Source organism: Juglans regia, chromosome 4, assembly GCF_001411555.2.
Source record: "Juglans regia cultivar Chandler chromosome 4, Walnut 2.0, whole genome shotgun sequence".
Taxonomy (NCBI): Eukaryota; Viridiplantae; Streptophyta; class Magnoliopsida; order Fagales; family Juglandaceae; genus Juglans; species Juglans regia.
The window spans coordinates 23556853-23573087 of NC_049904.1; the positions used below are offsets into that span (position 1 = coordinate 23556853).

The window sequence follows — 16235 nt, forward strand, 5'->3', positions numbered from 1 at the left end:
TCTCACGAAGAGTGGAACAAACCTGTGTGAGATGATCTAGATGTTGTTCCTTAGTCCTACTGTAAACGAGAATGTCATCAAAGTAGACGACGAGGAACTTACCCATGAAAGGCCGAAGAGCTTGTGTCATCACTCTCATAAAAGTACTTAGGGCATTGGTTAGTCCAAAAGGCATGACCAACCACTCATAAAGGCCGTCCTTCGTCTTGAAGGCAGTCTTCCACTCATCACCCTGGCGAATCCTAATTTGGTGATATCCACTCTTTAAATCAATTTTTGAAAATATTGTGGCACCAACCATCTTATCCAACATATCATCAAGCCTAGGGATGGGAAATCGATATTTCACTGTGATCCTATTAATGGCACGACTATCAATGCACATCCTCCAAGAACCATCTTTCTTAGGAGTCAAAAGGGCAGGAACTGCACAAGGACTTAAACTCTCACGGATAAAGTCTTTGTGAAGAAGTTCACCCACTTGTCTTTGGAGCTCAGCATGCTCAGTGGGATTCATCCTATAATGAGGCAAGTTGGGAAGGGACGCTCCTGGGATGAGATCTATGGCATGTTGAATATCTCGTAGAGGATGTAAGTGGTCAGGGAGGTCTTCAGGGAAGACATCCCGAAACTCCTGAAAAAATGATTGGGCCTCATCAGGGACCACTATTGGAGATGCCAAAGGAACCTCCATAACAACTACAGCAAACACAACAGGAGCACTCACGAGTGCACGCTCAAACTCCGTAAAGTTAATGATATTTAACCCTTTTCGTTCCACAATTTTCTTTGTTTGTTGTGAACCAACAGGCTTTGGAGGTAGAGGGTTAAGATGAATCTTCTTTCCATTAAACACAAAGGAACATGAATTGGATCGACCATGGATAGTCACATCTAAGTCGAATAACCAAGGCCTGCCAAGGATGACATGACCGACATCCATAGGAATGACGTCACACCATATACGATCCTTATATTCTAAGAACTGGATAGGAACCAGACAACGCTCTTTCACAGCTATGGAAGAGGTATCAACCCAAGAAACACTATACGGCTGAGGGTGAGGCACTGGTTGTAATCCAAGACGGGACACAGTAGCCACAGAAACCGCATTAATGCAACTCCCACTATCCACAATGATTTTACAACCCTTATCATTGATTTTGATATAAGTATGAAAGATGGCATGACGGCGCCAATCATCAGCACCTTTTGGTTGGGTAAGGGTGCAACGTACAACACTTAATCTGGGTGTGTCGGGAGCATAAGGTACAGAACTTAAATCCACAGGAAAGGTTCGGATACAACCTAAGAAGGTGTCCTCATCATCACCTAAATCACCAAACTCCTCAAGATTAGGCTCATAGACTTGATCTTCTAACAGTTCATCAACTATACCCTCATGTTCCTCAATGACTAGGGTTCGACTAGGACAATTGGAAGAAATGTGACCAAAACCCTTACATTTGAAACACTGCAAGCGGGAGGAAGTCCTTGGAATTTCAGGACCTTTACCCTTATTTTCCCATGCGGGAGAAACATTAGATGGCGGAGGTCCTAAGAGAGACTTAGGGGAAAGGGTGGGCGCTGGGGTGATGGAAGGGCGGTTGTCACCGCGCTTTCCATACGGAATCCTCATGACCGACTCATAGTCTCGGACTAAAGAGTAAGCATGGTCAAGTGTAGCGACACCCCGAAGGACAAGCTCACGTCTAAGGTCATCTTTTAAGCCTTGTCTAAACCTACTCAAAGTCATGGCCTCATCCTCAACAATATGACATCTCATTCGGAATTCATCAAATTGAGTGACATACTCGGTCACTGGCCGATTGCCCTGTGTAAGGGCATTCCATTGGTCCAACAAATTACCCCTGTAAGATTGGGGCAGGTATTTCTCTTGAAGACGACGCTTCATTTCTTCCCAACTCCCAACGGGAGGCGCATGACGCCTCTCAAGGAGATCCTCTACACTTTCCCAAAAGAGTTGGGCAGTGCCAGTTAGTTTCAGGCTAGCAAATTGAACTCTTCGATCTTCAGGGACTCTATACCAGGTAAAGAAACGATCCATATCCCTAATCCATTGAGTAAAAACTCGAGGATCTAAGCAACCATCAAAAGTAGGGGCCTCTAGCTTAATGTTTCTGAATAGACGCTCCTCATGGCGAGTAGGGGACTGAGTACCTTGGCGGTAATGGTCTCGTTCTCGCTCACGATCATAATCCCTACCCCCACGATCATGTCTGACATGTTGTCGATCACCTCGTCGACGACGATGGCGTCTATTTTGGGACACTTCAGAGTTGTCAGACGAATGAGGGAGTTCCTCAAAATTGTTCAACCTAGCAGCTAGGTCCCTGTTCTCCTCACGAGTAGCAGCCATCTCAGTTTGGACAGCCGCTAATTGAGTTTGTACATGTTGCTGGTTATTGGCTAGTTGAGCTAATTGCCGAGTGAGGGCATCAAATTGGGAAGGGTCCATGGTAAAAGTACTGGAACTAGAGGTGACAAGACGACCACTATGCAACTGCATGCAATGCAACACCCGCTAAATGAAGTGCAATGGAGAGATCAATGAACAATAAATGCAAGCAATGAAAAATATCAACTGAGCCAAATAATGATGTCTTTTTTTTTTTTTTTTTTGGGATTAAGTAATTCAAAATACGGCAAACAAATAATACTGACGTTTAAAATAATAAAGCAATGGACAAATGCTTAATCAAACAAGTCCAATCACGTAGCAATGCTGATTTTTTTTTTTTTGAAAAGACAATCAATGCAAAAATGAGAGTAAAGCTTCAGGCTATGGAAATGAGAATGAAAACACAAGACATAGGAAGTAAAACGAAATCCAAGTGTCGAATAAATCTGGCCGTAGCAAATGCGGGTTTGGCTAACTTCTCTATGGTAATAGCAACACAGAGAAACAATTAATACATTTTCAAAAACAAACCGATAGTGTAAACCAAAGAAGGAGATATTAAACTTCCCTCTGCCCGATAACTGTGCACTATCGATGAGAGTCACGCGGAAGTATCGATGAGAGTCACGCGGAAGGACAAGCTGAAACCACGCGGAAGTCGAGCGAGAGGAGAACCCGAAGGAGAGTTCGACGTCTGGTAGAGGGAGAAGAATTGGAGCTGAGATGCTGTGTTTCCGGCGTCGTCTGCCTCAAGTCTAGTGGTTTCGGCGAGGTCTGTACTGTTTTCTCTATTTTTTTTTTTTTTTTGCACCTGTTGTCTCTGTGTATCTCGGTACTGGGTATTTCGGGAGAGGCCGAGGGGTGAGACGGAGGTAACTGGGAGGTCGAGAGGCTTACCGGCGGTGTGCTCACAGAGAACGAGATGGAGAATCGGAGAGGGCCGATTCACTGAAGAGAACCCAGTTCTCGGCAAGGTCTTCGACGGGTTTTGCTTTGGCTTGGATCGAAGGGAACTCAGATGGACGGGTTTGGATTAATCTATTGTTTGAGAAAACAATAGCACCGGCTCTTGATACCAATATGATGTAGGATAGTAGTGAGACAAGAGGAAGAACAGAGTATTAAGAAAATAGAGGAGAGAAATGAATGAGAGAGGAGGGAGGGAGAAGAAGAAAGCACTCGGGACTGGAGAGGGGCGGCTAGCGCATCAGTTTTTGCATTCAAAATCAACTAACTACAAAATTCCTTCAAATGTCTTTAAGTAGTAGGGCAACACAAACCCTAAATGAAATAACTAACACATTAATAAAATGACAAAAATAGAAAATGTCTTTAAGTAGTAGGGCAATACAACCCTAAATAAAATAGACAAAACATTAATAAAATAACTAAAACATTAATAGAAGGAGATGTCCTCATCAGAAGGTATCTCGTAGACAATGGTTAACACACCATATATCAAACCAAAAAGGGACACGCGAACCATCGCCTACAACAAAATGTTCATGACCTTGAAAGGTCCCCCTAAAGGCTCCTTATGTTTTTCCACAAACCCACGCCATACGTACCTCGTACCTCATTCGAGCACCATCCTCTCCAAGCTTTCCCAAACTAAGAATCTGTAACAGACTTCCATAAGGCCACCCTTTCATTTTAGTACCTCCACAACCACTTACCCAAAAGAGTTTGATTGAATTTCATCAAGTAGCGAATCCCCAACCCTCCCCCAGAAATTGGGGTACAAACTGTTGACCAATTAACCAGGTGAAATTTGAACTCTTCCTCCAATCCACTCCATAAGAAATCCCTTTGTAGCAGCCACTTTTGTGGGAAACGAGAACAAAGACAAAAAATAGGTGGGTAGGTTAGAAAGAGTGCTTTTAATCAAAGTCAACCTACCACTTTTCGACAAGTATAGCTTCTTCTAAGCAGCCAATCTGCGCTCCACCCAATCGACGACATCATTCCAAATCCTTTTAGATTTAAAAGAGGCACCCAATGGTATGCCAGGATACTTCATAGGAAGCGAAGAAATCTTACATCCCAAGGTAGTAGCTAAAATCTCCACATCGGGGGCAGCCCCCACCGGCACTATTTTCGACTTTGGAGGTTAATGCTCAAACCTGGCACAACAGCAAAAAAAGGAGTAGTGCCCTCAAGTCTTGGACTTGACCAAGATGTGCACCACAAAAGATAAGCGTGTCATCAGCAAATAACAAGTGAGAAATGTTGTGATGGCCATTCCTCACCGAAAAACCATGGAGTAACCCACCATCCACCAGGCCCTCAATCATCTTGCTGAGAGCTTTCATGAAAAATAAGAAAAGTAGAGGAGAAAACGGATCTCCCTGTCTCAGGCCACGAGAAGAGTTGAAGAAACCCATCTGTGAGCCATTTACCTAGATAGAGAAACGAGCTGAAGATATACAAAATTCTACCAATATTCCCCCAAAACCACATCTTCCAAGTAAGTAAAGAAGGAACTTTCAATTGACATGATCATATGCTTTCTCCATGTCTAATTTGCATAGTAGTCTGGGTTCTCTAGACTTCAATCGACCATCCAAGACTTCATTTGCTATAAGTACCGAGTCAAGGATTTGTCTACCTTTGACAAACGCATTTTGCGGCTTAGAGATTAGTTTTTCCACCACCGAGCTTAGTCTATTTGCTAACACTTTGGATAGAATCTTACATCCCATTCACAAGTCTAATGGGGCGATAGTCTCTCACATCCCTAGACCCTACCTTTGTAGGAATGAGGGCTAAAAATGTGGTATTGAGACTCTTTTCAAATCTAGCATTAGAATGAAATTCATGAAGACTTGCATAATATCTTCCTTGACCACCTCCCAACAAATTTAAAAAAAACCCAAAGAAAACTTATCCGAACCGGGAGCCTTATCACTTGCCATACCTCTGATAACATTACCTACTTCCTCTTCTATAGATGATCTTTCTAAACACCCTGCACTCTGCTGGTCTAATGTGGAAAAAGACAAACCATCCATTCTCGGTCTCCAATTATGCTCTTAGGATTAGAGTTGTTGATAGTATTGTTCAATGTGGTTTTTGATAACCATCTGATCCGAAGAAGCTGCCCCATCTACCATCAGTGTATCAATAGCATTGTTCCTCCTGTGAGAGTTAGCCATCCTATGGAAGAATTTCGTGGATTTGTTCCCCTCCTTAAGCCAGAGTACCCTTGATTTCTGTCTCCATGAAATCTCCTCCATCAACGTAACCCTTTCAAGATCAGCAACTACATGGCTCTTGCGAATTTTATCAAGTTTAGAAAGGGTTCTGGCCTCCTCTTCGCCTTCCAGACCCTATAGTTCCTCTATAAGAGAGTGCTTCTGCTGTAGTTCAGGTCCTGTTTTAGCGCTTTCAACTTTTTTGCCATAATGAAGCTTGGAGAGCCTTGAAAATTAGGAAGTCCACCATTATCTGACCATGTCTACAAAACCGTTAGTTTTAAGCCACATATGCTCAAATTTAAAATACCTTCTACCCCCTTGGATGCCTCCATAATCTAAAATGATGGGGAAGTGATTAGAGCATAAGTGGGGTAATCTTCTTTGAGCTACATCCGGGAAGTGTGAATTCTAATCGGGGGTTAGCAAAAATCTATCGATCCTTGACCAAGATGGACAATCACGGTTGTTGGACCAAGTAAACATGCCTCCTGATAGTGGAATGTCCATGAGCTCCTGTTTTGAAATGAAATCAGAAAAATCTCTCATGGCTGGAGTGATGTGAGGAGCTCCTGACCTTTTACTTGGAAAGCGAGATATATTAAAGTCCCCCCCAATGCAACTTGGTAGCTCCCGCCAACTAATGACTCCCGCCAGTTCTTCCCACATAAATTCTCTCTGAATCAAAATTAGGGCCGTAAACACCAGGGAAAGCCCATATGAAGCCGTCTGCTAGATTAACAAAAGAACATGCAATTGAGAAGTCACCCACACACTCCTCCACCATTTCCACCACCCTTGTGTCAAACATAATTAGAACTCCCCCCGAAGCTCCTTTTGATGGTAGGTAAGACCACCCAACATGTTGTCCTCTCCATAAGCTGCGAACAACTTGTTTTGTAATAACTTCCAACTTAGTCTCTTGTAAGCATATGATGTCCCCTTTCTATTGGTGAAGTAAGTTTCTGACTTGGAGCCGCTTATTAGGATCATGCTGCCCCCTCACATTCCATGATATTATCTTTGGCTTCATAGTACAACCATTTTACCCCTCCCCTTACTACGCTCCTGAGTAGAGCTCTTCTCACCTCCATCCTCTTTCATTGCCCAATTTAGCCTTTTGAGTTCTCTTTCCCTTCTTTTGGCCGAAGCCTAGGATTGATCGGACTTGGATTGGGCATTCACAGCCTCTACAGCTGTAAGTAGGGCCATAAATTCAGCTTCGAAATCCCCGTAATTAATTCCTACCATATGCTTAATGTCCATCGCTCTCTGGATAACCCCATCTGACACATTGGGATGAAAGGAGTAGAGTGGAGTAGGTTCATCCTCTCCATCCCTATTAGCAGTAAACAGAACCAAAGAGCCAGCATTTTCAAAGATGCAGGGCTCTTCTACCATCTCTAGGCCTGAAGAAACAACCTGATTCGAAGAAACAACCAACCCAGAAGGTGCCAGCGGCACTGTCTGTGCCACCACTAGACTCGAAAGCTCAGCTAAAACGACATTCGTCTCCAACAAAACACTTTGTGACAACGCAAGGGCTTCAAAAGGGTTTTGGCCAGCATGGGCTTCGACCATGGGGATCAAGGAAGCTTCCTCCCAAGCCGAGAACAGGTCATGGTTGCAACCTAAGGATGCGACTAGGCAGGTCGGCCCTCTTTGTGTCGACGTCGAGCCTCCGATGTCTTGAGAACAGCCCTGTTGATGCCATCGACGTCGAAACCTTTAGTCGCGCGCTGTCAGTGCAGGCAGGGTCGACGATGACAGTGTCAATAGGGTCGAAGAGGTCCGGCGACATTTTTTGTGGTGCCGGCAAGGTCGTCGGCGAGGGTGCCGGCGGGTTTAGGTTACTAGAGCTTAAGGAGGAGGCTCGGGCCCGAGTGGAAGTCTTTGGCCACCAGACAGAGTTGATGGGCCTCGTGGGCTTCCCTTTTACAGGCCCAACCCAGGGAGGAAAGTCTGGCTCTTTCCTGCGCAATCCCTTTCCAGCGGCCTCTTCAAACTTCTCATCCTTATCATAAAGTGCAGCCCCACTTCCTTGGCCCATTAACACACTTAAGCCCCAATTAACTTTCCTCATAAGAGTAGAAGTTTCTTCTGAAAGACCAGACAAATGGCCTCTGACCTCCCACAACACTCCTACGTCGCCCAACATAGGACCTGCGACAGAGGCTCCCGTATCACCCTTATCAGCAATAGGTCTGCTAAAAAGATTTCCTACGCTACCTAGCCTTTCGCCCATTGCCTGATTCCTTTCAGCCACAGTGTCAGAAACACTCCTTGTCGGCAAACTCAGTTAGAGGGTGGAAGACTCTCTTCCTCCAGGATGGAATCATGCAAACCAGCGATATGGGTGCTTCTTGAATGGTGGCCGGTGAGTTTGCCCAGATTCTAAGCGAAATCCTCCCAACCACTACCCTTCAAGCCTTCAAGAACTATCACCGATCCCCTCTTCTTCTCAAACCCGAGTTCTGCCAAGTGCAAGAAGCACCCCCTGGTGTTTACGTGCCTTTGAATGGCAAGGACTCCATTTCCCATCCTCTTTTGCCTAAAGAAAGAATCCCGTCGATGAGAGGCTAACCCTTCCTCCACCATCTGGACCACCCATGTAGCCAAAGCCCTGCTTACTACGATGGATGTAACCAATCTTCTGCTATGTTCAGTGATACGTATGCTACTACCCCCCTCCCACGAGAAAACAAAAGATTTTGCTTCCACCTTGAAGTGCCTAACAAACTCCATATGCGAAATAGACTAAACAAGTACCAAAAGGAAAAAACACCTAGGCAAAGGGTGAGTCAACTCCGGCGAGAAGCACCGGAGGTGAGGTTACGGATGTGCATGGATAAGTTGTACGGAGAGAAAAAAAAAAAAACCTTGAATATGAAAGCTTTTTTGAAAAAAAAAAGCTTTCGTGCATGAATTTAAAAATTTAAAATAATAAATTACAATTGTTTGGTATTGTTGGTATTGTTGGCATTAGCGTTCCAAAATGCAATATTTCCTGTTTCCCCCACGAAGGGTTTTTTTTCCTTTTCCTGTTTTGATTAATTAGAAACAGAATATGGCCCTAGCTAGGGATGAATGGTGGAAAAGGGTTTGTGTAGCCATATACAAATCCTTTTCTCCCCGGAAGTTCCAGTATCTATCTTGATTGACTCTTTGCCAGCATTTGTATATATCTGGTTGTGCATAATGGGTTCCCTTACATTTATTTTTTCCTTTACTCTACCTCATTAGGGGGATGAAGTGTTAGCTGTTAATGAAGTAGATGTGAGAGGGAAATCAGCGTTTGAAGTATCATCTTTGTTACAAGGCCCAAATGAAACATTTGTGACTATTAAGGTAGTGGTTTTAATTTCGTCTTGTATAGTAATACTACGGTAAGTTTATTTGACTTGTCTTCATAGTGATTATTCTATTAATTTTAGGTGAAGCATGGGAACTGCGGGCCTATTCAATCTATTGCAGTCCAGAGGCAACTTGTTGCTCGATCCCCTGTCTTTTATCGTTTGGAGCAAAGTGAAAATGGCAATGCTTCTGTTGGCTACATGCGATTAAAAGAGTTCAATGCATTGGCTAGAAAAGACTTGGCGACCGGTAGGCGTTAATTGAATCAAACCATATCTCTTCAGAACCTTTTGTATAATACTGCATATTTTTGCAATACACAATCCTTCCAAGTCTCAACAACAGGAAACTTCTATGGAATCAGTGTTGGTCCTTTATTCCCATGCTGCAACGTGCATACAAAAACCAAAAGAAAGGAGCACAAAAGTGGATTAAGAATCTAATTTGCATTTCCTCTAAGAATACATGCCTTTGTAGTGTACGACTGGATCCTTTCTATTTTTTAAAAGAGCAGTGCTACACATACGTACAAGTTTACACAAAATATTATATGTATAGTGACATGTATGGTTTTGTAAGTAAAATCTTAAGTATAGATAGCATTTTCCTGTTTAAAACTATTGAGGCTGCTATCATGGACCTATTTGGCTCTTTGGCTTGCTTGGATCCTTATTCTTTTGTGATGCTTATGGCACCAATTAACTCCAAGCGGCTTTGATTTGCTATATACTTAACAATATAGCTTTGTTGATTGTATGAGTCTAATAAATAAAATAATTATTGTTGCAGCCATGAAGCGACTTCAGGATATGGGAGCCTCATATTTTGTTCTGGATCTTAGAGATAACCTTGGTGGATTAGTGCAGGTTTGTTTTCTAGATTGATCTTTATGTTCAACTTAATAGGTAGTTTTGATGATTTAGTCAAGCCATCTGTCATTGGATTTTTCAAGTGCTAACTTTATTTGTTTTGTTCATCTTATACTTGTTATTGTGTCATCTTCTGATCTTTGGATCCCTTTTAAGATAATTTTTCAAATGAATCTAGAGAATTTTTTTTGGTTGAACATTCGAATGTCCGTAATTAAGCTTTTTCCTAGAGGAGCTTAAATTTACAGAGAATAATTTTTGGAGGGACTTGGGTGGCTACAATGAGTATTGGTAAGGCTTTCTCATGTATACACCCTGTGTACTTGGGCTTTGCCTATTATTATGAATGAAACTTCTTGATTACTTATAAAAAAAAAAGTATTGGTAAGGAAGTGAGTTAGGTTAAGGACTAAGAGAACAAAACAATGTTCTTGTTGTGGCTTACGTACGTGCGTAGGATTTGTGAGGAAGAATTCAGATTGGCAGGAAAAGATTTCCACAAAGAAGCAAAAGGGTCAAAAGTAGAAAGACCCTGTTTGTTTGTCGCCCGAAAAGTTACTGTAGTTCTTCCGCTTGCTTTTCAATGGACAACAAAATTATTAGCATGGGGTAGACAGGCAGAGAAAGTAGGAATCATTGCAACTCTCCTGGGACATAGCTTTAGCTAAAAAACCCATCAAAGAAAAACCTATCAGAGCATCTTGGTCCACTTCAATCACTGGTGTCCAGGAATCCACTCTAGTGTCAATATTATTCTTTGCTGTTGGTACAGTCTGTGTGTCATGGGACCTGATGAGGACATCAAAAGATTTGAGTTAGAGGGATTGTAGTGTCCCTCTAAGCTCCATATTGGATGGTGAGTATGATAAAAGTGCATTGAGCAGCAAGTCCCACATTGTTTCCTTACTTGATGGAACTGGTATAATATTCTAAAGAGCTCCAATTGTAACTTTGACCTGCCCTTTTAGAGTATAGGTGCACATATGACTAGCACTTTCTTTTAGTTGTTACAATGTCATCTTTCCAGAATAACCTAAATAGAAGAACTACTAAAGACACTGCTGATTATTGAATGCTACATTACCATGAATAATACTCATTCTAGAATGACAAGGACAGTGGATGGTATTCGCTACATTTTTTCCAGCTTACATGTCCTGTTCCTTGTTCTCTCTCGTATATTAGAATGTGTACTTCTCTGCATGTCTGATCAGTTTCTACAACTATTGTTTGATTTGATGAGAGATACGAGGAAAATTATATTTCCTGTTAATTTGCGTACATCATTGCGATTAGATATTGTAATATTGTGAGTTTGATCCTATTCTTTTCTTATTTCAGGCTGGAATTGAAATTGCCAAACTGTTTCTAAAAGAAGGGGAGACGGTAGAGCTATTTATTGAAAATGCGTTTGATAAATAATTTTTGTTTGCAACTGTGTTTTTATTTGCCTATGTTTTCCATGTCTCCTGTGCAGACTATAATTTTTATAGTTATTTGCATCTTTCCTTCTTCCCCCATCTAGGCTCTTAAAAGCAGTCAACTAATCTTTTTGATTTGTTGAAAAGCATATCAGTAGTTGTGGGTTGCACTTGAAAGTACCGTTTACCTGCCTACTTCATTCATATCAATAATATTGAGTACGGTTTACCTAGAGCATCCTGTCACTGAGCAGAAAATATGACGAAGTCATTGGTATTAATTCCACTTAATAGATTTTAACATCCATGTATATGCCGGCCTTCATCATGGTTCAATATCCTCATTATTTAATAAATCAATCTCTTCTTCAAAAGAATCTGATTGAGTAGAAACTTGGATTGATATGAGCTCTCATGCTTTGCCCACTACCCTAGTAATTTGCTTCTCAATGTCCTAGTGTACTTGGGCAGAGTATTTTCTTTCTATCATCCATCACACCCAGATACTCATAGAGCGATCATCTCCTAGTGTTCTCGGCTGGTACAATATACCAATTACAGGAATTTTTAGCATTTAATCACAAATTTCAACAAATAATATTAATGGGATCCAGCAAATGGTTATGCGGGCTATCTGTTTATTATTTAAGAGCTATGTCATCCAGAATCAGGACTGGCTGAGTCTGTGAAGGGATCTGGGAAGACAGGCTGAGTTGGTGGCTGTTGCTGGTGTTCTGTGGTGTCTTGGGGAAGACAGCGTTTAACTGTAACATGGAGAGCTTTGGCCTTATGGTCCTTTTGCATATGGCAGAATTGCCTCATCCGTCATCTATGTGGAGAATTTGTCCTTAATTCTTTTGAATATTTATTGAAATAAAAAACTTTATGTTAGGGGTAGATCTATTAATTTTAATAATAGTGATTTTCTGCGTTGCTTTGGACCTTTCCCTTGCAAAAATGGTAGCAGTGCATTTCGGGCATTACTTTATCATGTTGGCATTCTTTTTCCCATCAATAATGTTTCACATCAATAATGCCTTTATATATCTTTAATGCGCAATAAAGTTTCTATACTAGTACTTGTTAGTGCATATATCCGGTCCACAACCAGCATATCGATGTGGTGTTTTCTTCTGATGGCACAGGTGATTTATACCGTTGGAAAGGATCTTCAGTACCAAAATACTACTGTGGCGGATGCTGCACCATTAGTTACAGCTCCAGTTATTGTATGCACTTCTACGTCTGAGATCTTTATGACGAGTGCTCCATCTTTGTTCTCATTTATCACCTCTTCTCTTTTTAGTGGTCAATGATGAAATTAGATCTCTCATTTCAGACTTAGCCTATCATTCAGTAGCAGAATACTCAAATTTGAACAAACAGCTTGTCTGTGCAACCAGGGCCTGGACACAGGACAATTTTGACGGTGACCTGCCATATGCAGGAACTAAAATCTAATTAAGTTTATCACTCATTAGCATTATAGTCAATTTTGAATCAATGTCTGTCCAATATGGAACTGGACACTGATGACAAATGAGCTAGCATAGATGGTGACTAAAATAAATTTGAATTGCATCATAAGAAAGAACGCATGCATGATGTCTGTTCCAAATATGGAAAGTATAAGTTTTTTTTTTTTTTTTGTAGCTTTTCCCCTGTTGATTGTATTTTGTGATAATTGGGATGCAATGCAAATGGCCGCCATTTGGCCTTACCAAACAATTTATTTTGAGGGGCGTGAATAATTTGAGCTGGGAAAGAGCTGTTTAAACTTTGTGTTGGATACATGGATTGTCGTAAATCTATGCTTGTCAATTGGTAATAAGCTCAATCTTTCTTAGTTTGTTCGATTTTATAAGCAAGGTTCTAGGCTTCTAGGTCAAACTTTAGATTGCCCATCGATCTGTTTTAAACTAAAAACTGATTGATTGGGATAATGAAAATACATAATTGATTGGAGTTGCTCAATAATAACTTATAATGAGTGATGGTGTTAGGGTTTCATTTGCTCTAAAACCAGACATTGCATCATAAACAGAATTGCTCAACATACTTTTTCCTAATTCCTTGACGTAGTAATGCTTTGAATGGGCTTAGCTCTTTGGAAAAATGAGCTCTTGGTGGACTTTTCTGCACTCTACACTGCCAAAATTAGTTGCCAACCTCATCCAGACCTTTTTTTTACTTTCTTAAATGATTGTAAAATAGTGACCCATATCATTCCTGGAGTGATATCATCGAATCAATCTTATAAGCTTTTCTGTACTATCATGTTAGGAACTGTGACCACTGACCATGTAACGTCAACCATGGCGACCTTTATTACCAAGTTTTTGACTTTATTCTAATGCAGGTTTTGGTGAACAACAAAACTGCCAGTGCTAGTGAAATTGTGAGTGGCTCTCCTAGAGCATCTGAAATTGCTTTCTGTAGTTTACATTTGTGCTATTGTAAATGGTAATCTTATCGCAGGTTGCTTCTTCGCTGCATGATAATTGTAGGGCTGTTCTTGTGGGGGAAAGGACTTTTGGAAAGGTTCAGATATTCACTCATAACTGCTGATTTAATAATTTCTAGTGGTTCAGATTTGTCTTTATATGCCTTGTGAAGTGTAAACAAACACCTATTTAGTTGGGGAAAAAGATACTAGAAAATCTTGAAAGATAATCCCATTAAAGTCTATAGAAGCTTTTCAAAGGAAAAGAGTATTGCACTCAGCTTTAAACTTTCATATGGAGGATTTTTTTTTTTGCACTTTCGACAGTTGCAAAAGATGCTTTTATTTAATTATTTATTATTGGTAGGGATAAAAATAAAACTCTCTGTTAGTTTCTGCTCTCTCCAGCCATAGCAAGGGTTTTGGTTTTCAAGATTTGTATTTAATAATTGATATCCGACTAACCAAAAACTAGGTATTGATTTTTTTATACAAGTAAAAAAAAAAAAAAAAAAAACTAGGTATGCGATTAACCTAGATTGTTTTTATAACGTGATTCGAAGTAAGAATCAATGGCAACTCCCTCCTTTTAATTCTGATTCTAGGCTGTATATGTTGACCAGGGTTTGATTCAATCTGTATTTGAACTTCATGATGGATCTGGTGTGGTTGTTACCGTTGGGAAGTATGTCACACCAAATCACAGGGATATAAATGGCAATGGAATAGAGCCTGATTATCGAAATTTCCCAGGTAGAGTTCTTTGTATATTTCTGCGATAAAGTGATAGTAAGGCCCCATTTAATCTAAACAATAAAACTCCACATACAGCTTGGAGTGATGTCAGGCAGCATCTATCTCAGTGCAGTAAGCTTCAGCAAGGATGAAACAGAGGTTATGGCTTTTTTATTTCAGTTCTAGCTTTAATTTCTTATGTGTTTTTTTCTACATGTTGTTCGATAGCTAGTGTAGGACATGATCATGGGAACGTTTGTTTTTATTGAAAATCTCAGTGTGGAAGTAGCCAATCAAACAAGGAAGAGATATGATTTGATTGGCTTGCTTTTGTGCCCTGTGATCTTGGATATGGTGCACAATCAACTGGTAGGGGTGGCAATTCGTATTTGTGGGTTATGTTTGTGTTGTGTCAAGTCATGATTAGACTATGTGGGTCAATCCAAACCTGACCCATTTAATTAAACGGGTCAGACCCAAAACCCTAACATGACCCATATAAATAACATGTGACATGACATGACCCGCTTAACCCGTTTAGTAATTAACTTGGACACGGCCCATTTCAACCTATTTAACCTACTTCAGCTTGTTTAACATAAATGGGTTGAGCTGACTCATATATTTATTTTATAACCCAATTAATATAATTTCATATATAATACAAGAATAACTATATAAATCATTCATAGTTACAATTGGATCCATGATAAAACATTTTATTATCAATATCCAAACCAATAATATGGAAGAAAATTAATATTTTCATAAATTAAAATCACAAGGCATTGCTTAAAGCCATTGAGGAGGGGCGGATCCAATCCCCTAAATCTACTACTAGGAAAAAGAGGAAACTGAAACGACTTAGCTGCTCAATCAATTACGATGGAAGGGAGGGGAGCACTTGCAAGAGAAGATCCAAGGGAAAGGTTGTTGTTCCCTATGAAGCCTATAATTCTCTCTTGGAATATTAGGGGTCTTAATGATCCCAACAAGCGGTTGCGGGTGAAGAATCTCTTACGTCAATGGAAGCTGGATATGTTTGTTTGTAGGAAATGAAAATGTAATTCATAGATCGTAGCTCCATCACTAGCATTTGGGGCTGTCCGTTTGTGAGATGGGTGTTTCTTGCCTCGGTGGGAGCATCCAGGGGCATCCTTATTATGTGGGACTCGAGGGTGGTTGAGTCTATTAAGGAGTGTGTTGGAAATTACATGGTAGCATGTTCGTTTAGAAACAGGGAGGACGGCTTTTGTTGGGCTGTCGTTGGTGTATATGGGCCAAACATGGACACACATAGGAAGGTCTTATGGGAGGAGTTAGCAGGATTGGGCAACTCGTGGAACTTACCATGGTGCATTGGTGGTAATTTTAATGTCACTAGATTTCCTAGTGAAAGATCGGGAGAAGTCCGGCATAACCAGGCAATGAACGAGTTTTCTAAATTTATCTTTGATATGGATTTGGTGGACTTACCACTTGGTGGTGGTGTGCACACTTGGTCTAATAATCGGGCATGGTCTCGTTTAGACAAATTTTTGGAGTCTCCTTCATGGAAGGCACATTACTCTACAATGTTACAGAAGAGAATGGATAGAGTTTGCTCGGACTATTTCCCCATTGTTCGAGATTGTGGAGGCATTCACGAGAGTAAAAGCTACTTTAAGTTTGAAAATATGTGGCTGAAAGTTGAGGGCTTTGTGGATAAAGTGAGGTCATGGTGGACCTCATACTCTTTTGAGGGCTCACCCAGCTTTATATTAGCTAGGAAATTGAAAGCATTGAAGCGGGATTTGA

General features: G+C 40.9%; 1 protein-coding gene across 4 annotated transcripts in view; it reads left to right on the top strand.

Moving 5' to 3' along the window:
- The window catches only part of LOC108990247 (carboxyl-terminal-processing peptidase 1, chloroplastic), a 30942-nt gene that overhangs the window by 11025 nt on the left and 3682 nt on the right, over positions 1–16235 (top strand). For all 4 annotated transcript variants that reach the window (XM_018964145.2, XM_018964143.2, XM_035689057.1 and 1 more), the window contains 9 exons: positions 8860–8964; positions 9051–9219; positions 9760–9836; positions 11181–11225; positions 12406–12489; positions 13620–13658; positions 13739–13801; positions 14327–14456; positions 14535–14597. In XM_018964145.2, coding sequence (XP_018819690.1) covers positions 8860–8964; positions 9051–9219; positions 9760–9836; positions 11181–11225; positions 12406–12489; positions 13620–13658; positions 13739–13801; positions 14327–14456; positions 14535–14590 — 768 coding nt within the window. In that variant the 3' untranslated portion in view covers positions 14591–14597. The remainder of the gene's footprint in view (positions 1–8859; positions 8965–9050; positions 9220–9759; positions 9837–11180; positions 11226–12405; positions 12490–13619; positions 13659–13738; positions 13802–14326; positions 14457–14534; positions 14598–16235) is intronic.